We start from the raw sequence: 14,490 nt of genomic DNA, 5'->3' as shown, positions 1-14,490 counted from the left end.
GTGTTTAATGTTGGCATTTGTAAATATTTCAAGCCATCCATCGAGGCGTCACTCAAAGTGCCTTGAATTTTGCATTCCAGATTTCGATTTTCAAATTTGAAATTTTGCGGAACGACGGAGCCTTGCCCCAATTACCGGGATTTGTTTTTATGGGCATCCGGCTCACGAGAAGGTCAGCTCGCGCAACGCAAATTACACGGTCTCGGAGGAGTCAAGGAACAAGGACTTGCGGTTTGGTAATTGAAATTTTTATTAGCTATTATTTTTTACCATATAAAGTAGAGCGTGTGTTTGAGTGTATATAAATTTGATTTGATTCCTTTGCTGCTGGCAAATAAGGTTCGTAAAACTGGACAATACTCGAGTATTCAAAGCTAACTGAAATTTATATAACCTACGGATATACGGATATAGGCGAGGGTGTGGGTTTAGGCAAAAGGCAAACACAGAACGGCGGCGATCAAATATTTAAAGTAATTGGACTGAATTCGTCTACGTGGAACACTTTTAGAACTGGCCCTTAAGTTGATAAAGGGTAACGCCCCTCGTAGCAGCGTTATTTTTGGCTACTAAATAGTGTAAATAGGTTAAGTTTCGTCCTGGGCCTGGGAATCCTGTGTTTATATTAGACTAAATGCAATGGGCTGATGCTAATGGAATTCTTTTCGCTCTCTTCGCTGTAATTGTATAAATTGTCCTTATCAATATGCTCAAAATTGTTATCGTCACTGTCAAACTAGTCTGTTTCAAACATCCAAGGACTCCCTCCAAGTCCTTGGACTGAAACAGACCAGATAATGCAGATTATTGTAATGGTTGGCATGTTTAGAATATATATAGAGTAGCGAGTAGGCGAGGCTTTAGACACAGGGCTCAACATAGTTGCCCGGAAATAGGCCAGTGACCCCATCCATGACGCCCTCCCACCAGCCATCGTCGTTCTTCTTGAGCACGTACAGCACCGAGCTCTCCTGGAAGCTCAGCTCGTCGTCCTTGTCGGCATAGTAGTCATAAATGGCCACAACTGTTATATGAAACCAAAAAGTTATTGAAGTTTTTAATTCATTTTCATTGTCGTACCCTTCTCTATAAAGTTCTTGGGCACCCAGCCGGGCAAATTCTGATCCTCCGGCACTATGGGCGCCAGCTGCGGTCCCGTCGAAGTCCTTGGTCGTCCAAAGTCCTGGTGCTCATCCTCCGGCGGCGGCGGAGGTGGCAAAGGCGGCGATTGCGAGCCGGGACGTGCAAAGTTCAAGCTGAAATGATTCCTTTTTTGGAAGAAATACATCAAAAACAAACTCATTAACTGTTCAAATTCAAAGGAAAACATGCAATTTACCGATTTGGATTCCTGGATTTTGCACAGAGAACAACATGAAATGAGTTATATGTACACACAGAACGAGATGAGGGAGCAAGGACTTACCTGTTGATGTTGCGACCCAGAGTGTGCATGCCAATGTGACTCTGCTCGGTCATCTCGTGCTGCGACACCGTCAACGGCGAGGGAGGAGCAGCTAGAAATCCGAAAAAATAATTCAATGACCCAAGAATTAATACCAGTTAACCTACGAGGCATGCTGCTCCGATCGTCATACGTAGTGGGCGGTGGCGGTGGCAGCGATTGCATCATGCCCGCCGACGGCAGGTTCACGTGTGTGGCTATCTGCTGGCTGGGCGGCATCGGCAGGGCGCTGTACCCAGCTGCCCGCTCATTGCCCGCCGCTCCGCCACCGGTGGTGGTAGTGGTCACCGACGAGGCCGTTGACATGCGCTTGGGATGCCCAATGGGATAGTTGGGAGCATAGTGCGAGGGCACCTGCGGCGGATTGACCACCGGCGGAGTGCGATACTCCCGGGAGCTCTTGCCCAACGTCCCGGTATTGCTAACCGATTTGCCCAAAGTCCCGGTATTCCCGGCACCACGCGACATTTGCGGCGGTGTCGGTGGCTTCGTGGTGGGCGGCGGGCCCACCACCGACGACGACGGCACCAGGGATTGCACAGAACCATGGCTGGAGCCTCGATGCTTCTGCCGCGCCTGAGGATGCGAGGCCGAGTTGATGCCATGGCCGATCTCGTCCAGAATCGAGTAATCAATGGGCTTGCGCACATACTTGATCGGCTTCTCCGGGTTGATGGGAGCCACAATCTTGAACTGGCGCGAGCTCACTTTGTTGGCCGTCAGAACGCCAATTTCACTTGGATTAAAAATAATAAATTAATAGTTACCTATCTCAAGCTTAGTTTACAATGGTGGACCAAATAATTTCTATCTATCCGCAGAAAGTTTATTCCCTTACCGCCTGGCCACCTTCTCTTTGTGTATGTGCACCGTCTGGGCTATGTGATTCATCTGGGACTCCATTTCGCCCAGCTGCTGCGCCTGCAGCTCCAGCAGCTGCATGTAGCTGTAGGCGAGCGTGTTGATCTGGTAGGCGACGCTGGCCAGCGACTGGGTGGTGTAGTTCTTGGTGGCCTCCAGTGCCGCCTTCTTGTTCTCGGCACGGTAGTAGGTGTCCTCGCAGTAGTCGGCCACGCGCTCCAAATTCGTGTAGCTGTCCCGCAGGCTCTGGCGGCCGTCGGGGATCTCGGTGCGTATCAGAGAGGCTAGTTCGTCCATGATGTTCTCGCTGGCCATGGGGGCTTCGGTCAACATGGGTATGGATGCTGTGTGAGGGGAGCACAATTAGTTTCTTTGCATTTTCGCACTTTCCACGCCCGTAAACACTTGGGGCGTGACTTCCTCTCTGCCGACGTCGACGCCAGCGCCCCAAATGACCAATTGGGCGCTTCAAATGACCGAATTTTCACCTGCACTCACTTTATTGACTAATCAATTGCACTGCAGAGGCTTTTCCGAGCTAATTAATATGCGTTAAATGCAGTTAAATGCAATTTTTCTTTACATTTTCCCGAATCGAATCGCTATTTTTTTAGAACACAGATGCACGTCTTGCAACACTATTTATAGAGCAGATCTTAATATTCAGCTACTTTCTAGCTAGTTTGAACCATCCAAAAATTTCATTTTCGCTAAATAAAACCAAGGAATTAACTATGTTTGAAAGATGTTTTATTTTAATTGTGTGTTAATTTTTGTTATAATTAATTTATAATGCTTAAATAATCAACTTAATAAAATTCCCAAAATTATCTTGTTTTTAGCTAATTATTAATTGCACACTACTTTTGGTATTTCCTTGTTATCGTTATCCGGTCACATTGGTTGTGAGTAATAGAAATTTCGGAAATATTTATTTTCTTTGCCAAAAATGTCTCACCAAACAGGAATAAGAGGTTTGCAGGTGAAAAGAGCACCTTAACCAGATTCTACACATTTCCATCTTCAATTCCAGCCAACGATCAGCTAGCAAAAGTGTTCGGCAAGGCGAAAAAAGACAAATATCGTGTGATAAAAGTTTCCATCGAGAACGGTGAGTGGAAATGCGGAATCTGTGATATATACACACGATTATATACTAAGTACGCCCGCTCTGATAACGCCGTTTCCGGCTGCACCCTTTCATTCACAGAGGAGCTGAGTTGCGGAGCCACGGCAGAGGCGAAGAAGGACTGGGAGCGAGACTATGACAAGCTAGTAGCTCCTCTGCTGGAGGCCGATGTGCCCTGTTACATCTTGTACCGGCTGGATGCCAAGATACCGCTGGGACACAGCTGGCTGCTCATTAGCTGGACTCCGGACACGGCTAGTATCCGGCAGAAGATGGTCTACGCCTCCACCAAGGCCACGCTCAAGACAGAGTTCGGGTCGGCCTACATTACGGAGGAGCTGCACGCCACCACGCTGGACGAGACGACGTTGGAGGGCTACCGGCGACACAAGCGGGAATTCGCAGCCCCCGCCCCGCTCACCATGCGCGAGGAGGAGCTGAAGGAGCTGCGCAAGACGGAGGTTCACACCGAGATTAGTACGAGCACACGTCACCAGACGCTCGGCGGCATTAACTGTCCGCTGAGCGAAGCCACGCTGGACGCCGTCCAGGATCTGGTGCGCGGCCGCTACGACTACCTGCAGTTCCGCATCAATCTCGAGGAGGAACGCATCCATGTCTCCCATGCGGCCAAGGTGGAGCTTGCCGATCTCCCCAAGCAGGTGCCCGAGGATCATGCCCGCTACCATCTCTTTCTGTTCCGGCACACGCACGAGGGTGACTACTTGGAGTCGTTCGTGTTCATTTATTCAATGCCCGGCTACTCCTGCTCGGTGCGCGAGCGAATGATGTACTCCAGCTGCAAGGCACCTTTCCTTGAGCAGCTTACGGCCCTGGGCGTGGAGGTCATCAAGAAAGTGGGTTAAATCGGGGCTTCACAGTTGTTCCAATCAATTAATTCGTATATTTCTTTATTTTCAGCTGGAAATCGACAGCGGCAGCGAGCTGACTGAGGCGTACCTGCAGGAGGAGCTGCACCCCAAGAAGATCCTGCACCGACCGGCCTTTGCAAAGCCCAAGGGGCCACCGAATCGCGGCGCCAAGCGCCTCACACGTCCCACCGAGGACTAAGTCTGAACCCTGATCCCATCGAGTCAATTCTATATTGTATTTAACCACCAAACCGTCTGTTCCTGGCAGAGCATTTAATTTATTGTACTCAAGCGAGTTTCGTGTTCATCCTATCTGTCTTTCTGTATCTATTTTGCGCCTCCTTGCCAATGGGGCGTCACGCATAGCAGCAGCCAATGAGGGCTTCCTTAAATGTATTTCTTGTCTCTATGTTTTAGAAGGACATATTTGCAATTTATTTAAATTAAATTAATAAAAAACTCACTAAGTTTATACTCAACATCCTCACTTGACCGACTCCAGGGTGACCTGGGCCTGCTTTTCTGGCATCTTTTCGTCGTGGACTTTGAAGAGCTCTGGTTCTTCGCCCTCGGTCATCTTTTTGAATGCCTGTTGGATATTATCGTCGCGTTCTAGCCGCCACTTGTACTGCCAGTAGCGCACCTCCTCCATCGATGTGCCGGATGCCTTCATCAGCAGCAAAGATGTAACTCCCGCCACTCCGCCCAAGAAGCCACCGATAATGCCGCCCGCAGCCATGCCGCGCAATCCCAGATTCATTTTGTACAGCGACCCAGTGAGTGAACCAGCGGCCAGGTACTCATAAATGGAGGATTTTCCGCGGTAAACGGAGATGCAGGTGATGATGCCGCTGTGAGGGGGGTCGTAAACAATTAGAAAAGAGTTCGAGATGCATTCAAGAGAACTCACAAATAGGAGGTGGTAAAGAGGCCCACTCGCCAGCCCCATTTGAAGCCGCCTTTGGCAAAGTTGACCGTAAACTGATCTTGTAGCTTTTTCTGTAAATTGAAGGGGCAACAACTTTTATAGCTTATTATATCGGAATTTAAAGTAAATCCTTACCTTGGCATCAAAGTGTGATTTGAAGGCGGTGGCCTGGTTGTTCTCCATGAAATTCATGTACCCGGTGCGCGATTGTGTAACGCCGCCGTAAATCGCTCCGATCAGGAAGCCCAGGAAGCCGGCCTGGTAAATCGAGTTCAGTTCGGAGGATATGCTGCCAAACTCACTGGAACGTGTGGAAAGTATTTAATTAGATTTTGTGCACTTGGAATTATCCAAAAAAAACTAACTCGATGGAGAACATATGCTTTAGTCGCTCCAGGCCGGTCTCCTCCAGCGGCTTGCTGGCCAGGAACGCTTTGTAGGTCTTGTTTTCCTTGTCCACAATATCATCCGGACTGCGTTCAACTGCCGGGAGGATGCCGGCGATTAGCAGTCGGTGTCCTTTTCTCAGAAAATTCATTTTTTTAAGAGAAAGGGACGTTGAATAACGTGGAAAAATAAAAACAAAAATCAGCTGTTTTCCGATAGGCTTTTTATACGATAAGTTTCTTGTACTGAAAAATAAAAGTCGATGTCTCGATAGCAACCAGTGCTGCCAACTTTTCCGTGCTAGAAATGGCAAGATCGAATTCAAAAATAGGTATAAAAAACCCATTTAAATATTGATTGAATATTTTTTAATATATAGATTTAATTGAATAATTATATTTAAATATTTTTGAGGCACTTCGAAATTGTGGCAATTAATTAAATAATATAAAATATAAATTATAATATTATTATATTATATATATATATAAATTAATTCATGTATAGTAAGAAGTTAAAATATTTATCATTGTGCTAAAAATAATCATTACCGTATGTGTAAAATCAGCTTCAATTTGTAAATGTTCATCTGGCTAAAAACTCGTTCGGAAGCAGCTAGTTTTTGTTATTTGTCCTGCATTTGACGATTGAAAGTTGCCAGATCTGGGAACTGGCCGGTAAAAGGCTAAGTTGGCAGCACTGATAGCAACTTCGTTGGATTTCCAGTGTTGGATAGCAACAGGTTCTACCGCGTTTTGTTTTTCAGACGCCGGCTTGCAGAAAAAATATTAGCAAAATGGATGGTAAGTGTGGTTTAGGACCGCCTGGAATCGCAGGATGAGCCATCATGGCAGAACACTTGACCTGTTGCCGAATTCTACGCTTTGCAGGTGTGACCGAGGACATGTGGACGCCGTACAAGCACCTCTACAGCGTGTTCCGGCAGACCATGTCGACTCAGAGCGGCGTCACCTCGGACTTGGAGCTGTGCCTCAAGAAGCATAAACAGAACTTTACAAACTTTCTGCGAAATCCGGTGAGCATAGCGTTGCTGCAGCGACCAATACTTATAATAATATATAATCATAATTCCCACAAATAGCCCAAGAGCGAGAAGAGCCGGAATCATCTGCGAAATGTGCAAAACGATGGCGTCTCAATGCCAGGACAGACGCGCAAGATGCACCTCTCGCAGGACCTCATCGACGAGGCCTTCATTTTGTCCGACATGTTCGATTTGGACGAGGTCTTCGCAATGGAACTGCTTTACACCGCCCAGCGGCAGCAGATGCATCATCCGGGTCTGCCGCGCGGTCTGGTGGCAGTGCTGCTCTACTATGACGGTCGTAAGGCCATTAGCTGTGCTCTGCGCGACATGTTCCAGGCGGTGAGCGGCGTCTCCTGGAGTACGGAGCTGCCCCGGGAGGTGACTTGCCTGATCACCAACTATGCCCAGAATCTTGTAGAGGATTCCAACATATTGGGACGCCTGCTGGAACTCCTCGAGGAAATGGATCTGGACAAGGAGGTAGGCTTTGAAATGTGACCTTTTGAGGACCTTTCATTATATCAATAATTTTCCCTTCAGTGCATCCTGCTAACCAAGAACCGCGCATTTGGCTCCAAAAAACACCAAAACCAAGTACTGGGTCTCTACGAGGACATTCAGCGTGCTTTGGCAATGGCTTTATTCCACTGGTCCGCCCAGCGCGGGCTTCCCCGTTCCATTGCTATCCGGCTGCTGCAACTGCTAGCCAATCGCAAGACCACCGATGCCGACGGCAACATTGATGACATCACCACGATCATGCTAATGGCGCTGTTGTACGCTTACGACACTTCGGTGCTGTTGGTCACCGATCACAATAATCCACTCACTGGCCGCCTGCCCATTCTGAGTGATCCGGAGTTTGCCAAGAGCTTCCTGGATGCGTTATATGCGCAGAACAGTTGGCAGATTCCCCGCCTGGACGCCGTCATCAAGTACAGCTTTGGTTTGACTCTGGCTAGCCTGCGGCATGCTCCTAGCCAGTTGCAGGCGGCTGCCCTGTCGGTGATCAACCGGGACGAGCAGCTCATCGATGAGGCCCTAGGCGCCAGCGTGTTTGCCTTCTTTTATCGTCTGTTGCTGGAGAAGGATCTGGTGTACACGTAAGTGCGCTTCTTATGTATTTTCGGGATATAGACTTATTCTTGATATCGATCTCTTGTCACAGCACCGAATTCATCTACCGACGCGTTCACCTGCATATCACCGACTTCATTGACTTTATGCATGCTAAGGTTTCGGAGCTGCGGGGTCGGGCAGATGAGTCGGCCCGCACGGTAATCAGCTTTTTGAACGAGGGTCTCGAACCGCCGCCCAATCTAGACGCCAACTACGAGGTCCTCATGCTGTGCGTGGCCAAGCTCTATGGCGATCCCCGAGTGACCATTAAGCTCTGTAATGAGTATTGGGGTCCCAGCGATCCCACAGCAGCCTTGAAGAATACCTCGCGTTCCGTGTCCCTGTTTAAGTTTATCAGTTTAGCCAGCGAGCTGCTTCCGCAGACTCTTTTCAAGTCCTACCTTAAGATGATCACCGGGTTGACCCGCACCGAGTTCTCCGCCCGCTGCGCTTTCAATATGCTAAAGCATCCACAAGTGTCCACCGCTACATATGCTGTGAGCTGGGATCACTTTTTTACGACTTTGGGAAACTATTACAAGTGAGTTTTACAGTACTTCGAATTTCGATCGAATTTACCTAATTAAGTTTTTTATATTTGTAGCCTAATGCGAAATGACTTCAACACCAACATAAGCACATCCGGCGACACCATTTATCGCAGCCGGTCCGTACCACGCTCCATAACGCAACGCGAAACGGAACACTTAGTGGCCGTGATGGGCATCATACAGGCTGTGGCCGAATATGACGAGATCTCGCGCATCATAATCTGTGACCAGGCTAACTGGCAGGTGCTGCAGGTACTGCTGGGTTTGGTGGCCTGCTCCACGCCGCTGATTCTCAAGGCAGAAATCCTTACCGCGTTGGCCGCCATGGCCAGGTCAAGGAAGACGGCGCGCGCAATTTGGTGTCATTTGGAGGACTCACAAATTATTGCCACCATACCCACGGCGAGCAGCTACGGCCAAAGCAGCTTGGCCGAGGAGATTGAGCAGAACGAGAGCCGCTTGGAGTCGTACAAGCTGACGAGGGGTATCCTGAAGTTGCTCTATACCCTTATGACTGGTCACATGCCCAAGAATCTGGGGGTTGGCACACGGAAGCCGGGCTACGATGCCTATCTTAACTTTGTGCTGGAGTCTGTGCTGCTGAAGTTCTACAATCGGGCGTATAAGGATCCCGCCGAGAAATGGCAAGTGGGCGCCCAGTGCCTGAAACTACTCTACTTCCTGCTGGCTACCTACCGGCCACGACCCTCCGACTTTCAGGAGATGCGCGAGGAGCATCCGTATCCCGGATATCACATTATGCTGCAGCTGCAGGTGAAGTCAGATGTTCTGCGGCTGCTCCTGATGATCGTAGAGGAAGCACGCGAGCGCCTGGACGAGTACAACCGCTTCAGGGGCAAGGAACTGCTCGAAGAGTGCTCCCTCTACGCCCTCCTACTGCTCGAAGCGGCGCTGGCCAAGCAGAATGAGTTCTTCGAGGCCCATTCGGCCGCCAACTGTCCCATCCAGCTTTCGGGACTTAATCGAATGCTTCTGGACCTCAATCCGCGCAGCCGCAAGCCCGACCACGTCCTGAACATTGTCAAGTTCGTGACGTACAACAGCTGGCTGCCGCGCCACACGCTGGCCGCCGTCAAGATCCTGAAGGCGGTGACCCAGCTGCCCAACGTCTCCGCCCAAATCCTCAGTATGTATGCCCAAAATAGCACCGAGAAGCTAGAGATCCGGCAGGGCTTCATCGAGTGCCTGGAGATGGATGTGCGAGCGAGCCACCCCAGTGATGACCTGCTCGATCAGCTAGCCCTCAACGATCACGTGCCCTTCATGGGTTTTGGCATCCAGGAAGGCGGCGACAAAGACCGCACCGAGACTGAGACTCAAGTCGAACTGTATGGGGGAGAGGAGTTTCATTTGGAGCGTAAGCCGGCGCGCATCGAGCTGCAGCTGAAGGAGTCTATTGTGCAACTCTTCGAGGTGAATCTCAGCCAACAATTGCCCAACTTTGTCTACTTCTTGCTTGGCGTGGACGTCTTGCGCGACTTTATGGCCAACGAGAAGCAGCATTTGGGCATTGAGATGTACGGCTCCTGCGTCAACTCGCTCGTCCTGCTGTTGGAGAAGTACCTGGAGGTAAGTTGGACCAGATTAACTGGTCTCTTTCATGTCTAAACAATCTTTCTGTCCTTGCAGCAACAGCGACACAGTGAGGATTACTGCGAGCACACGGCAAGCATCGTAGAGCGCATCTATCGTCTGTTCCATGGCCTTTGCGCCAATCGACGTACCTCAGAGACGATCCTGCGATATTTCCGGCTTACCTGCAACGATTTCCTGTTGCGCCACCTCAACTCACTGCCGTTCCGCCAGCATCGCGAGGATCATGTCTTGCATGCCATGGCCCACCTGCTGACCTGCGTGGCCATCGAGGTAAAGCTAGCAGCGACGCATGGCCAGACGACGCGCTACAAGCTGCTCTGTGACATCTTGCTTAATGGCGCCACTGGTTCGGATGTTCAGCGCTCGGGCCATGCCATGCCCATGGATTTGCCGGCATCTAATTTCTTTGCCATGGACCTTCTACCAGGCGGTGGCGGCTCGATAGGGATGATGGGACCAGGAGCGGGACCACCATCACTATCGGTTACAGGAGCCAGCAGCCTGAAGCCACCGCCGCTGCTGCAGGAAACTGCGGTGGGATTACATGCAAACCGGCTGCTCGACTGCCTCTGCCTGGAGATGGATTCGAGTGAACTGCCGCGCCTGGAGTTTTTTGACTCGCAGCTGACGACGACTCTGCTTCGGGACTGCGTGGGCGCCGGTAAAGGCGCTGGTAAGACTGGGACCAACTTGCCCGCTAACCTCATCAACATCCGTCAGCTCCATGACATCCTTTACGACGAACTGCGACTGGTTCAGAGCACGATAGCCAGTGGACAGCGCAAGGCTATTACCGCTGAGATTGCGGTGCTGCTGCAGCATGCCATCAGGCTGAATCAAATGCGGACGCAGCGCAGCGCCACGCTGGCGTTCATGGAGGCCTGGGGCCAGCTGGTGCAGGTGTTCTTTAGCAGCATGCCTGACGCCGTCCTGCCGTTAGCCTTGCGACGTCAGCATATCGTGGACATTGTGGAGAAGGTCATGATAAAGGTGCAACCCATCCAGCCGATCATCGAGATCTCGATTCAGGTCAGCGAGACGGTGCTGCTGCTCTTAGCCAATTTACGCTATTGCTGCTATCTGATTGAGGATCAGCGCGCTGACGATCAGTCTGAATTAACTTCCAACCCCAACGACACCCAGGCCCAGGCTAAAAAGAGCCTTGGCCTCGGCTCTCTGGGGGCTAGAGGTGAGAACGGTTCCTCAGGATCCAATAGCAACAACCTGCGGTTCATCCTCAAACGCCTGGTCGAGTGGATCATGATCAGCGAGGTCAAGTCGCAGAAGCTCCGTATCAACCTCTACGGCGCCCTGCTCAACTGTTTGCGAATTGTGAAGCGACAGCGCAGCGACGAAGAGCAGGAGTACCAAGAAACGTAAGTTTCACTTTCTTGAGGAGCTTCACATTACATTCCTTCCATCAACACAATTGAAACTTGATCTTATCCCCTCTCGCAGAGTCGCCAATCGCTTGGACAGCTCACGGATGAGTGGCATTGATATGCGCCGCGACGACCGCCAGCAATTGAAGGAGATGGCGGCCGCTGTAATCGGTCAGTTTGGCGAGAAGCTTATTGAGACCATCTGCCACGACGCTGTGACCGGACACGATGTCTGCAGGATGCTGGCTCTGTCCTGCCTGGACATGATATCCGAGCTGCATGCAGTGAGCACGCTAAGCGAATTTGTGACGATGCGCGGCTACCTCAAGCATATGCTGGACAGCTTGGCCAAGTCTGATGAGGCGCTATGCGGTATCCTGCTGCCGGTGCCGGACCACATGCGTCCGCTCTACGTGTACGAGGCCCACATGACTTTCTTTACGCGCATGGCCAACACAGACATGGGCGCCCGCCAGCTTCTCGGCGAGCGGGCCTTGGGGGTTTTGTCCAACATGCGAGTATACGACCTGCAGCCGGACCTCAAGGCCAGTGAACTAAAGCGGGACGAGCCGCAGGCCTTCATACCGCCCTTGGACGAGCGTTTCCGTGCCATTCTGCTGCCAGCCCTGTCCCTATGCGATGCCATTGTGAACTCGCTGGGACCACAAAACAATTCGGCGGCCCTGCAGGTGCTTAACTTTCTGTTTGCTCACATTGACATGGTGGAGGCCATGCTGCGCACGGCCACGCCCTTCATGGATCTGGGTCACCTGCGACAGCTGGCCGCCATTACGAGTCTGTTTGCCCGCACAACCACGCACCAGGTGACTGCTCTGGAGGATAGCCTGAATGTGGAGAACGACGTGGAGTTGCGCAATCGTCTGGGACGTCTACAGCAGTTGATGATCGTTGTGTTTGGTCGCTTTTCCGTTAACGAAGCGACCATCCGGCGCGTGCTGCAGCAGGAGCAGGTGCACGCCGAACTGGCCGAGGCCGGGAAAACTAAGCACGTCAAGTTCTTTTTGGACATTGCCGCCAACCTCTCGCTGTACTGTCGCAATGCGGTCACCAGCCATGTCAAAGACAGCATGACCTCCAAATACCTGCTGACCACCATAATCAACGACGTCACACCACTGTGAGTAATACACCCCAAAAATGGATCAGTTAAGAAGGCACATTTTTAATTAATCCCTTTCTAGGACTGGCGAAAAGGATGGCAAGAAACTGACCTCCATAATGCATGCCATTCTCAACCAGCTGAAGGGCTCCATCGGTTACTATCTCTCGCAGAAGTCCATAGCCGACAATCTGCTGCAGCAGCGCGCCTCCCTGCCCAATATAAGTTTCGGTCCCAACGGTGAGTTCAATATCTAATTTTTAATACGCGATACCGGTATCTAATTCTGACTTTTTCTCTCGATGTGTGATCTTCCACAGGCAAGCAAAGCTTCTTAGAGCTGAGCCAGCGTCACAACGAGAAACGCAGCGAACTGATGCAGGCCGTTTTCATTGCTGAACAAAACCTATATTTGCTGTGGATCCACCTGGACTTTTACCTGCGCAACGCCGTCGTCCATGCGACCGAGAACCGGAACGCCATCAACGAAAGCAACCTGATGGACGGCGCCGGACATAATGTGTCTGTTCTGAACGCTTCGCAGGACGAGATCGTGCAGCTGAAGCAGCTGCTTATCTCCACCTTCAACGAGACTTTCTGCACACAGCTTATCACGGCCAGCGAGGATTACACCGTCAAATGCAAGGGTTTCAATGCCTCGCTACTGCGACGTATCAAGGCGCTTGTCCAGTTCGCCCCGGTCTCTGCCAACGCAAACGGCAATGGGAACGATTCCACTGGGTTTCCAGTCTAGGTTAAATTGGCTTCTTGTTTGCGGTCTTTCTATGCGGCTTTCCAAGGATAAAAGCTACGCTAATTTCGTTGAGCGTCGCATGTATTTTTTGTATTTAATTAATTCAATAAAACCGTTGATTTTTCTGTGCGAAAACGTATTTGTAGATCATTATATCCTTGCAGGGTAGTATTATTTCAGTCAGAAGTTTCCAACGCAGTAAATAAGTCACCTCCGACCATTTCAAGTATATATATTCTTGATCAGCATCAACAGTCGAGTCGATCTAGCCTTGTCCGTCTGCCTCTTTCTTCGCAAACTAGTCTATCACTTTTAAGCTATCTCAACAAAACTTTGCAGTTAGTTTTCTATATACTCTCACTCGTATATATGTCGGAACGGGCCGGATCGGACGATTATACCATATAGCTGCCATAGAAACAATCGGATAATTTTTAGAAAAAAAATATAACTTTTTCAATTTTCTGTAGATTTTCATTAAATTTAAAATAAAGCCATTTTAAATTATTCAAAAATTTTGTGTACAACTTTATGAAAATCGGACTATTATAGCTCCCATAAGAACGATCGAAAAATTAATACAATTATATATTATAACCTTTTCAGTTTTCAACAGATTTTCATCAAATTTGAGATATAGCAATTTTATATAATTCTACAATTTTGTGTATAATTTTATGATAATCGGACGACTATATCATATAGCTGCCATAGGAACAACTGAGAAATTAATACAATAAAAAATTATAACTTTTTCAGTTTTCAATATATTTTAATCAAACTTGAGGTATAGACCTTTTATTTTGTTATAGAATTTCGATTTTAATTTTATGAAAATTGGACAACTATATCATATAGCTGCCATACAAACGATCGTTACATACAGAGAAAAATGCAAATCTGTGAATTATAGGTGAATGAAATGATCGAAGTTTTAAGGGTATATACACTTCGGCGTGCCAAAATTAGCTTCGTTTATTGTTTTTAATAATATTTAATTTAAAACGAGAAAGAAAAATACAGCCTAGATTGTCTTACGAAAAATCCTTGGGTTTTGCTGTGGTATCGTTTCAATATCGGCAAGTCTTGAAGAAAACTCCGACGCAAGCAATTATGTCATATACTGCGATGGATCACCAGAATATTAAAAAAAAAAGAAAAAACTATCTGTTGTAAGTTTTAACACTTAAAAAATACCAATTTTGAATTATTTATTTATATACGAGCTTAAACTTCATCGCAGTATTTTCTCGATAA

General features: G+C 49.0%; 4 protein-coding genes across 5 annotated transcripts; 2 read left to right on the top strand and 2 right to left on the bottom strand.

Moving 5' to 3' along the window:
• Nucleotides 1-226: 226 nt before the first annotated feature.
• Nucleotides 227-2,991, bottom strand: Abi (tyrosine kinase Abl). Of its 2 annotated transcripts, XM_020955809.2 has the most exons (7): nucleotides 2,825-2,991; nucleotides 2,304-2,670; nucleotides 1,573-2,201; nucleotides 1,427-1,517; nucleotides 1,340-1,351; nucleotides 1,081-1,268; nucleotides 227-1,024 (listed from the first exon to the last, which is right to left on the bottom strand). In XM_020955809.2, exons 2-7 carry the CDS (start codon nucleotides 2,657-2,659, stop codon nucleotides 861-863), a joined length of 1,440 nt encoding a protein of 479 aa, XP_020811468.1. In that variant the 5' UTR covers nucleotides 2,660-2,670; nucleotides 2,825-2,991; the 3' UTR covers nucleotides 227-860. The 2 variants fall into 2 exon arrangements, with proteins under 2 accessions (XP_020811468.1, XP_020811469.1); XM_020955810.2 differs by lacking the exon at nucleotides 1,340-1,351.
• A 162-nt stretch (nucleotides 2,992-3,153) lies between these two features.
• Nucleotides 3,154-4,806, top strand: twf (twinfilin actin binding protein). Its single transcript, XM_020955811.2, has 4 exons — nucleotides 3,154-3,300; nucleotides 3,360-3,437; nucleotides 3,537-4,312; nucleotides 4,377-4,806. Exons 1-4 carry the CDS (start codon nucleotides 3,276-3,278, stop codon nucleotides 4,524-4,526), a joined length of 1,029 nt encoding a protein of 342 aa, XP_020811470.2. The 5' UTR covers nucleotides 3,154-3,275; the 3' UTR covers nucleotides 4,527-4,806.
• On the bottom strand, nucleotides 4,566-5,895 carry 140up (RPII140-upstream gene protein). The gene is made up of 5 exons (XM_020955812.2): nucleotides 5,621-5,895; nucleotides 5,391-5,556; nucleotides 5,238-5,326; nucleotides 4,792-5,178; nucleotides 4,566-4,733 (listed from the first exon to the last, which is right to left on the bottom strand). Exons 1-4 carry the CDS (start codon nucleotides 5,791-5,793, stop codon nucleotides 4,812-4,814), a joined length of 795 nt encoding a protein of 264 aa, XP_020811471.1. The 5' UTR covers nucleotides 5,794-5,895; the 3' UTR covers nucleotides 4,566-4,733; nucleotides 4,792-4,811.
• A 420-nt stretch (nucleotides 5,896-6,315) lies between these two features.
• Nup205 (nuclear pore complex protein Nup205) lies at nucleotides 6,316-13,368 on the top strand. The gene is made up of 10 exons (XM_020956288.2): nucleotides 6,316-6,445; nucleotides 6,533-6,678; nucleotides 6,745-7,170; nucleotides 7,231-7,793; nucleotides 7,859-8,350; nucleotides 8,414-9,950; nucleotides 10,011-11,353; nucleotides 11,436-12,497; nucleotides 12,562-12,719; nucleotides 12,800-13,368. Exons 1-10 carry the CDS (start codon nucleotides 6,439-6,441, stop codon nucleotides 13,231-13,233), a joined length of 6,168 nt encoding a protein of 2,055 aa, XP_020811947.2. The 5' UTR covers nucleotides 6,316-6,438; the 3' UTR covers nucleotides 13,234-13,368.
• Nucleotides 13,369-14,490: the final 1,122 nt, after the last annotated feature.

Source organism: Drosophila serrata, unplaced genomic scaffold (assembly GCF_035046125.1).
Source record: "Drosophila serrata isolate PLE 108 unplaced genomic scaffold, ASM3504612v1 contig_382, whole genome shotgun sequence".
NCBI lineage: Eukaryota > Metazoa > Arthropoda > Insecta > Diptera > Drosophilidae > Drosophila > Drosophila serrata.
This window is presented reverse-complemented; position numbering and strand designations above follow the sequence as displayed.